The sequence below is a fragment of the Rhincodon typus genome, chromosome 6 (genome assembly GCF_021869965.1).
Source record: "Rhincodon typus isolate 14 chromosome 6, sRhiTyp1.1, whole genome shotgun sequence".
Classification (NCBI taxonomy): domain Eukaryota; kingdom Metazoa; phylum Chordata; class Chondrichthyes; order Orectolobiformes; family Rhincodontidae; genus Rhincodon; species Rhincodon typus.
In genome coordinates this window covers 51,312,127-51,321,713 of record NC_063337.1, presented here as the reverse complement: position 1 = coordinate 51,321,713, position 9,587 = coordinate 51,312,127, and the positions used below count along the sequence as shown (strand labels likewise).

Here is a 9,587-nt window from a genome sequence, read left to right as displayed (position 1 = left end):
TATGGTGGCAAAAAACTCACTAGAGGACAGAAGAATGTGCCCAAAACAAAAAGAGCACACAGGAAGGCACTGAATGGAGGCCAAGTTCAGGATGCAAAGAAAGCGTGTATAGCGCCCCAAATACCTGATTTGCCTTCCCATACCAAACATTACCTGCCTTGTGCATGCACATGTATGCACTTTCGGAGAGGGGACTTCAGCATCAGACTCAGGCATATAAAAATGCACCAAACCAAGTGGAAGGTCATCCTCAATGCCAAGGGAACTGGCCAAGATGATGATGATTCAATGAGGTAACAACCTTCCACAGACAAATCAAGAATACGTCCATACTTTCTAACTCAGAAAATGCAGAAGTCATTAATACTGCAAAGGTAGTCATTGATGATCAACCGTGTTTAAAAACAATTTATAGAATGAGAAAAAGGAGAACCTCAGGATTTGGTGAGCTACAGTTAGATTTTAAAAAGTTTTGATCTAGAACATCTGGACTATCAGAAAATCAAGCAATATTTTTTCCTAACATATCTAATTTAAGAAATAAAACCCAAGGACAGAAGACTACCTAGTGATTTGCTTGGAGCACTCGAGTACAAGTAACAACAATATTAATATGACAGAATACTAAAAAGTAGGCAACAGTCTGATCAAAGTAAAGGCAGATTCTTTTTATTCCCTTTAACACCATCTGGTGGTGTTTTCATATTGGCACTAGATTTGTGAAGCTCTGGAATCAAACACCCATTCTTCCTAAGGATGCTGGGGATGTGGGGAGATACCAAAAAAAGAGAACAGATTGACTTTTTTTCCCCCAAAAGGTGTCATTCCCAATTTGTATTTAATCTAGACTATGAAAATTTGATTTTGTTTACTGACAATAATCACGTGGGTACAACTTGCCAAGATCGGATATTATCCTATTTATGAAAAGATAATGTTCAGAGTTTGGAAATTAATATTAAAGACAGGCAGCTAGAATTGCAAATGATGAATTGGCCAAATCAATAAAAAGCTAACCTTGCAGCTAAGGCTAGGTTTAGCATCACATCCTAAAGACTGTCTCTCTGATAATTCAACAGCACTTCATTATGGCTTTGGATCACCAGTCAAGTTTAAACCTCAAAACCTTGAATATTACTATCTCATTCAAGCTAACACTGCAAGCGTGTATACTCGAGCTACAGTGAAGGGTTGCAGTGCCACATTGCCCAATTTCCTTTCAAATAAAAGCCTTCAAACAGCTAGATCATTCCAGCTTCTCTGCAAGGGCATCAGCACTGTCTGCCTTGCTTGTTTTAAGAATCCGTGTTTAACCTCACTTCCCCCCACCCCCCATCCCCTCACTCCCAAACAAAAAAAAAATCATGATCATGTGCAACTACGTGGCAGTTTCTACTTTATAAAAGCATACACCACAGAAGCCAATCATCCACAGCACAGAGGTTACTTGCAATCAGCTTTTTTGAGCAGCCGCATTATCCACATGTCTGTCACACTTCCAAAATAAGCTCGCTATTCCAAGCTGTATTACAGCAGTTACCAGAGAAAATACAAAGATGCCCTCAAAGACTCCCTTAAAAAATGTGCAATATGCCCACTGAAACATGGGAATTTCTGGCCTACAACTGCCCAAACTGGATGATAAGCATCCATGAATTTAGCAATCATTTTGAGTATCTCCATGACAGGACCTTGTGGAGGCTAAGCACATACTGTGGAAGACATGCACAAAAAACTGTGTATACCACCTACCTCTTCAAACACCACCTGCCCCCACTTGCAGATGCAGCTTTAGGCTACTTAGTTACCTCAGGACCCACAACTCCAGACTAGATAAAGGACAACTGCCAGCTCAAGGAACTGCTGAAAAGATGAGTCTCCACAGACACATTTTTCTAAAACAGCCATCAAATTCTTTTTTGAGTTTGCTTTGGACAATGCGTTACACAACTACTAACTCACTCGCAATAACAAATGTACCACACCTCCCTGAATTTCTTACCAGTCATTTTAAGTTTGCGTCCTCTGATTATCAAGGCTTCCTGCCAGTGGAAACACTTTTCTTCTTCCTATTTTGAATACCTATATTAAATCCCTCTTTAACCTTCTTTAAATTCCGCATGCTTTATCTTTTTGAAAAAAGCTTCAAATTGTTCTGCCATCTTCAAACATCTGTGTAAGTAAACCCTCAGGTTTCTGCGCTCTCTTTAAAATTGTACTATTTGGTATATATGCCTGTCATTCTACCAAATGCATCACTTCACATTCATCTACATTAAATTTAATTGGCTTTGTGTCTGTACTTTTTAACCAGTTTTTACATGTTCTCTTAAACTCTGCTACTATTCTTCTCGCTGTTTACTGTATTGCCATGTTGTCATCTGCAAACTTTAAAATTGTTTTGGTCAGTTATATAGATGAAGAACAGTGGACCTATCTACTGATCCATTGGAGACACTGCTATACATTTCCCCTAATGTCTGAAAAAATATTTTTCACCATGCAACTCCTCTGCTTTCTGTCTCGTCACCAACTTCACATATAGGCACTGCCCCCGAATCTCTTGTTCCACAACTTTGTTAATACATCTACTGCACAGACCTTTATAAACACTTTAAAGGCTAAATGCTTAGATATATTATCTTCTAACAACCTCTTTCTGCTATTTCTGGCAAATTGTCAAATCAAGTTTGCTGCATATTATTTGTTGTTAAGAAATTAACAGTGGTCGTCACTTGTTTACTCAACTTTTTACAAACAAAAATTGTGTCCTGGAATACAGTCTCTGGAAGATTTTCCATCACTGAAGTCAGACCAGAACAAACAGGAGCAAGAATGTGCTATTCAGCCCATCAGGCCTGTTCTGTCATTCAATAAGATTATGGCTGATCTGATTGTAGCCCCAACTCCCCCGTGCTCCTAGCCCTCAATATATCCCTGTACATCAAAAATTATCTCTGAAATTATTCCAATGCTGAATTAACATCTCTGCCTCCACTGAAATTCTCTTTCCCCAGACAGCAAAGTTAAACAATCCCCTGGGTGAATAAAGTCTTCAGGTTAGTCTTAAATGGGACACTCATTTTTAAACTGTGCTCTCTTACTCCAGATTTTCTCACAACTGTCTAATTTGCAGTTACCAGGTTTATTCCTTTCCCTCTTTGTGAAGTGGAACATTTTCAACCTTGCAGCCCTTCAGCATCACCCCCACACCCAAGGAGAAGGAATACTACAGCCAGAGATTTCCTTACTTTCACCACTGATTCCCTCAGCAACCTAGAATTGAAGTCAATCATAATTACTATTTCACTATTATTAGTGAATTTTAACGCATACTTTCAGATTTTCTCCACCACTTTCCATCTGTTTGGTGATTTAGAGTATACATACAGCAACATAAACAGCTCCTCCTCTTGCACAAGAGGAGCTGTTTATGCTCCTCTTTTCTATACTTTGACTCTAAAGGGCATCATCCCATTCCAACTGCTTAACAGTATATTTGACAAATGTTGTCACCACCACCACACATCGTCCTATGCACTCCCACCGACCCTCCTTTAATTTTCTCCCATGCACATCTCCGCCCCCACTCCCAATCTCTCCTGAATACATTAAAGCCAGGAACATTAAGCTTCCCTTCCTGTCCTTGCTCGAGCCAAGACTGTCACTCTCACTATATCATAATACTATGTGGCAACCTGGCCTTGCGAGTTTTCTGCAGATAAGACACACAACCATCACATCATGAAAGAAGGTGAAACTGCTTTTAGATCAGATTGGGTGCCTTTATTAAATGGTCATAAATTCAAGATAGAATTTTTTTTGAGGGGTTGGGCGAGTCTTAAATTCTGCTATGAGCTCCAACATGCTCACCTGTCTTTACAGGTTCCACTACTTAGAGTCAGTGGCCTCTTCCAATTCTGCTCAGTATACTGACTAATGAAGCAGTGATATTTGTGCCACACTACATACTTCTTGCACTCAAAATTTGTACATTTCCTGCCTCCAAGTAGTCTGACTTGGAATGTCTTTCTTTTAAGAGTCAGGATCCACCAAAACAGATAATAATTTTGGTTCTATTTTCCAATCTTAACTCTGTTCTATATGTTGGCTTCTAAGTGTTGCAATTTAAATCATTGCTTAACACCAAGCATTACTGATACTGAAACTCCTACTTCCTTTACATTCATTGAAGTCAAATACACTACCAATATTGTGGCCAAGCACTTTCCATACTAAGATGGACACAGACAGTTTATTCTGCCTTGTACAACTTTTTTTTGTCATACATGTCTACAATAACCAGTGAATGCCCAGACTTAATGGATGCAGAATTTCTAGGAGAAAGGTAAGAATGTTAACATTTCCAAATTTATTTTATAGCTATCTATCACTCTCCACTAATGTTTTCAGAAATGAAAGCTGATGGGGATATACGATAATTTGATTTGTGGCTAAGAGAAGACAGCTGACCAGATGATTGTAGAATACCTGGAAGATGATAGGATGACTGGTTTTCCAAAAATGCTGGACCTCGGCAATCTTCTTAATATTCAGAATGGGGTACATTACAGCCAGGAACTCAGAGGTTGGAAGAAGCAGTTTGTGAATTCCAGCATCAAGTTTTCATCAGAATGGTTCAAACAGTGGATCTGGTCTGCATTAAGGACATGGGCATGCCGTTTTTGCTTTTAAGTGCCAGGGGCTTGGATGCATAGTATTTTATGTTTTATTTCAGACATCCGACATTTGTAGTGTTTTATGACCTCCTTCCACTTAAAGGCTTCAACTTGGAGAGTGTTTGTTTTCTTTTTGCACTTATGCTTTTTCAACTTCAGCTTGTTACATTTTGTTCAACCATCAATGTTGGCTTGATGGAAATACTCTTAAAAGGCAGTGGATTGTGGATTCAAATCCCACTTCAGAAATTAGGTAACATGTTCTAAGCTGACACTTCAGTGCAGTACTCATGGAATGCTGCACTACACTAGCATGATAGACTGCTAAACATGCAGTGTCAGCCAAGCCATTAAACCAGCCTTCTGGAGTAGACACAAAAGACCACATAAGACAACAGAATAATGGTCAGGGTACAAGGACATAATTATCTCTCAACCATTCTCAATAAAATTTTATGTGCTCAGTTACCTCATTGCTTCGAGTACTTAGTGTGAAATTGTCTGAGGTGCTTCCTTATACTTCAACAATAACTAAAATTCCTGAGTACTTTGGAAGTTGGATGGTCACAAAATGGGAATATAAACACAACATTTTTTCACTGTCTTGAGAAAATCTATCACTAATTTTCAACTCACCAACGTTTCAAAGAACGCCTTTTCTGCCAACTTAAGCTACCATTTCGTCTTTGACAGATATCAACATATAATTTGTGACTTTTACCTTGCTGTGCTCTCCACTACATCTATTCATTGTAGCCAAACGTACTTTAGGTACAGCAGTTAACAGCGCTGTCTCAGTACCAGAGACACAGGTTTGATTCCACCCTCGGGTGACTGTGCAAACTCCATACAGACATTCTCCCTGTGTCTGCATGGGTTTCCTCTGGGTGCTCCAGTTTCCTCCCACAGTGATGAGCAGGTTAGGTGTATTGGCCATGCCAATTTGCCCAGTGTCCATGGATGTGCAGACTAGGTGGATTAGCCGTGGGAAATGCAGGGTTACAGGAATAGGGTAGAGGGGTGGGTCTGGGCGGGATGCTCTTTAAAAAGGTCGGTGTGGACTCGACGGGCCACATGGCTTGCTTCCACACTGTAGGGATTCTATGACCTGTTTTACTTTGTCCTGATAATGGGCCTATATGTGAAATATTAATAAAAATGTTTTAAGCCGAGGCTATCCATATTAGGTTTAAAACAAAGATTACACTGTTAGACAAAGTAACGTATGAAAACAGAGATAGGAAAAGCCTACATAATCTATCTGGTTTATTTCATCCAGGCTCGGTATAGCCCATAAGTACCATTACCTCAACTACCATCCTCTAGGCACAATCTGAGAAAATGCAAAAAAAAAACAGTGACCAATGCAGGCAACCATCTCAGTGCATCTCCTCACTGTCTCCGATGACAAACAAATTCCAAGAGACTGCTGCATGGGATGTATAATCAATAACTCAACTCTCTTGCATAATAGGAGATGTTCTCTACGCTACAGTGACCGTTGCATGTTGTGTGTACTGTTTGAGACAATTACATATTTAACCTAAATTACATTTATTGAAGGTTTGTACCCGAGATTGGCACCTTCAATAAGTTAATGCTCACATTGCTAAATGTGTCAGATTTATACAGATTGCTTCAATGATATTATTTATTATTATTTAAGATTGTAGACTGGTGAAATTGCTTGAAGACTAAGCACTCACCTTCTTTGCTTTCCTCTCCTTTGCTCTCGTGCTGCTTTTTCTTTTTTCTGGTATCATATACTGGTCGTTTCCTTGGAATTGAATCTTTGGATGGCACATCAACACCTTTGAAACCAAAGTGAAGAAATGCGTTTAGGTCAATTTTTTTTCTTGCACCATTCACCACCATCAACTGTTTTTCCATAATCTACAGAATTCTGCACCCTTCTTTACTTCTTAAAAAAAAGCAACACTTTTTTGTCACAAATCAGGAAAACAAGATTCATGAATTACAATAGCTAATATGTCAAAATGAAAAAGTACGGAGGAACTCAAGAGGTCTGACAACACCACTGGTGAAAGAGAGTGTGTTAACATTTCGAGTCCAGTATGACTTCTTCAGAATTGAAAGAGTTTGGAATTTTTTTTAATGGACATTTGACAGAAGCAGTGAGACAATGGGAACAGGTAGCATGGAGGTCCAGTGCAAAAGATAAGGGGGTTGTTAAATGGTGGTGAAAGAAAATTAAACAGTTACTTCCATTTTTGATAGACCACCTTGCTCTCATGCTATCATGCTAATATTGTGTGCTGTAACGTTTCAAATAGGCACAATGCAAGCTTGAGGAACACCACTTCATTTTCCACTTAGGCATTATACAGCCTCTAGGACTCAATATTGAATTCAACAATTTCGCAGCTTTCCCACATGATGTCTATTCTCCCTTTTCATTACATTCTATTAATCAAGTGTATTGTGTGCACGCCATTCAAAACACTGAACCGCATCAGTGGCACAGGCACAGAAAGGTATACTCTTCTACTAAGTAGTCAAAAGACTCCTGTGGTTTTAGCTGCATTAGCTAGGAGGTATACACAGTGCCACAGTAAATACACCATTTATCTTAATACTATTAAATATTTTTGAACAGATAAATATTCCAACTTCGTTTATACCTTGAGCACGAAGAAGTTCAAGTGTAGCCTCAGCTCTTGCTTTGGCATCCCTCTGGGATTTCGTCAACAATTTGCCCTCCTTCTTCAAGCGTTCTTTTCTTTCTTTTTCTTTTTGTTTCTTTTTCTCTTTACGTTCCTGTTCTAGTTTCTCCTGCAAAGTTAAATATATTGCAGATTATTAAACACAACCACTAGTAAGTTGTCATGCTCGATTCAATACATCTTAAAACACATAACCCTCAAGATACATTAATGTCACTTCATTGTCAGTTTATAAAAGTTACTTCAAATTGTCTACTTCTTACAGCTATGTATTTTCTGGCCCATCTTTTTCAGCTTCACAAATTTTCAAACAAACCATTCAAAATTTAGCCCAAGTTCATCACACCTAGCAATGGAATGAATCAAAAAGATTTTGCAGTGCTGACGCCAGTTTTGGCTCTAGGTTTTTGACAAGTCACATTTTAATCTCACATGTAGCCACGGAGGAAGTTCTGAAAGAATCAACTAAGACAAATTTTACAGTTATATGCAAAGTTATATGCTCAGAAGCTTTACTGGCTAATCAAGGAGTGCAAGCCATATTTTCACTTTCTTCATTCAGAAATGCTTCAGAGAAAATAAATTTTCACTGTCCAAAATATGTTTCAAAGTTTCAATTGGTACATGTCTGCTGATGCAAAGATTTTAATGGATGGAATTTTCTATTTGTCCTGTTTTATTATAGCTTTCATGTTTTTTCTGTGTCGAGATACATTAGTTTAAATAACTTCCCTGTCTTTCTTAGATAATCACATGCTTGGTAATTCAAGTATTAAAAATTTAGTAACCAGGATGCATCTGCAGCATCATGCCTTCAAAAGGCAAAGTTTCAGAAATATCACACCTTGACACATATCTTATGAGAAAGCCCACTGCAAATTACCCAAATATGCAATTTTTTTCAATAAAAGCACAAGGTTTTAAGGAACCAGAAACCACTTGATTTTACGATAACATCAACAGCAAAAGTTAGTGCAACTATTTTTCAAAAGGTGACAACAATACCTTGGCTCGGACTATGTTGTTACATACAGAAACTCAAAATTTCTTTACAGAGATCACAGTTGAAGTTGCTGCAGATTGCAATCAAATAGAAATTACTGAACTGTCAATACCTTGTCCTATTAGACTAATTATTTCACTGCAAAAATCTTGGAAAAAATTACACCTCATTCAATGAAATGCAGTTTCTGTTATGAACAGCAAATAGTGTCAAAATTGTTCATGGAGAATCCAGCAGGTACTAATAATCAAATTTCATACTCGAGAATTGCCAAATTTCTCCACTGGAATAAAAAGACCTGTGAGGGCGTGGGGGTCAGCAGTGAATCAGCCTTCCATTTAACAGTTACACCAGAGGTACAGGGGATCTTTAATTCTCTAATGTTTACAATGTAACTATTAATGCTCAAGTAAATCCAGAGGGTTCAAGACAAAGGGGATTTATCCAATAGAATTTTCAGTTTCCCAGCTAAATCTGTAAGTAAGCTGCATCAGGATTTCTGCATGGTTCCGATATGCAGCTCTTCAGTGCAGAAACAACTAGCTAGCCATCAGAATTTCTGCGTCAATGTTTTCAGAAAACGAGTACACGATTGCACAAAATATGACAACACAAGAGTCAAGGTAAATTGTCCAAAATGACAGACGAGTTGAATAAATATTTTGTATCAGTCTTCACAGTGTAGGGCACTAATTGTATTCTGAACATTAAATAATCTGGGGTGCGGATACAGTGGGAAACGTATGCACTATCAAGTTTCTGGGTGACAAAAGATAGGTGAGAACACAAGTAATGAGGATGACCTAAAGAGTCTGCAGACAGGTTAAGCGAGAAGGCTAAAGACTTGGCAGATGGAATACAATGTGAAAAAACACGACATTTTGCACTTGGCAGGAAGAATTGAACTTATTATTTAAATGGAGAATGCCGCCAGAAAATTGCAGTACAGAGGAATTTGGGGGTCCCAGTGAACAAATCACACAAAGCTAGTAGAGATAGTAGGAACTGCCGATGCTGGAGTCTGAGATAACAAGGCGTAGAGCTGGATGAACACAACAGGCCAGGCAGCATCAGAGGAGCAGGAGAGCTGACGTTTCGGGTCTGGACCCTTCTTCAGAAATGGGGGAGGGGAAAGGGGCTCTGAAATAAAGAGAGAGAGGGGGAGGCGATGATGGAAGGTGGATAGAGGAGCAGGTAGGTGGAGAGAAGACGGACAGGTCA

At 38.8% G+C, this 9,587-nt stretch overlaps 2 protein-coding genes across 3 annotated transcripts in view; one reads left to right on the top strand and one right to left on the bottom strand.

Moving 5' to 3' along the window:
* Positions 1 to 9,587, top strand: part of mrpl30 (mitochondrial ribosomal protein L30) — a 65,024-nt gene that overhangs the window by 3,478 nt on the left and 51,959 nt on the right. The window lies entirely within an intron of this gene.
* LOC125483313 (eukaryotic translation initiation factor 5B-like) overlaps positions 6,312 to 9,587 on the bottom strand; it is a 29,374-nt gene continuing 26,098 nt past the window's right edge. For both annotated transcript variants that reach the window (XM_048598008.1, XM_048598007.1), the window contains exons 6-7: positions 7,322 to 7,472; positions 6,312 to 6,490 (exon numbers count right to left, since the gene is read on the bottom strand). In XM_048598008.1, the coding sequence (XP_048453965.1) occupies positions 6,327 to 6,490; positions 7,322 to 7,472 (315 nt within the window). In that variant the 3' untranslated portion in view covers positions 6,312 to 6,326. The remainder of the gene's footprint in view (positions 6,491 to 7,321; positions 7,473 to 9,587) is intronic.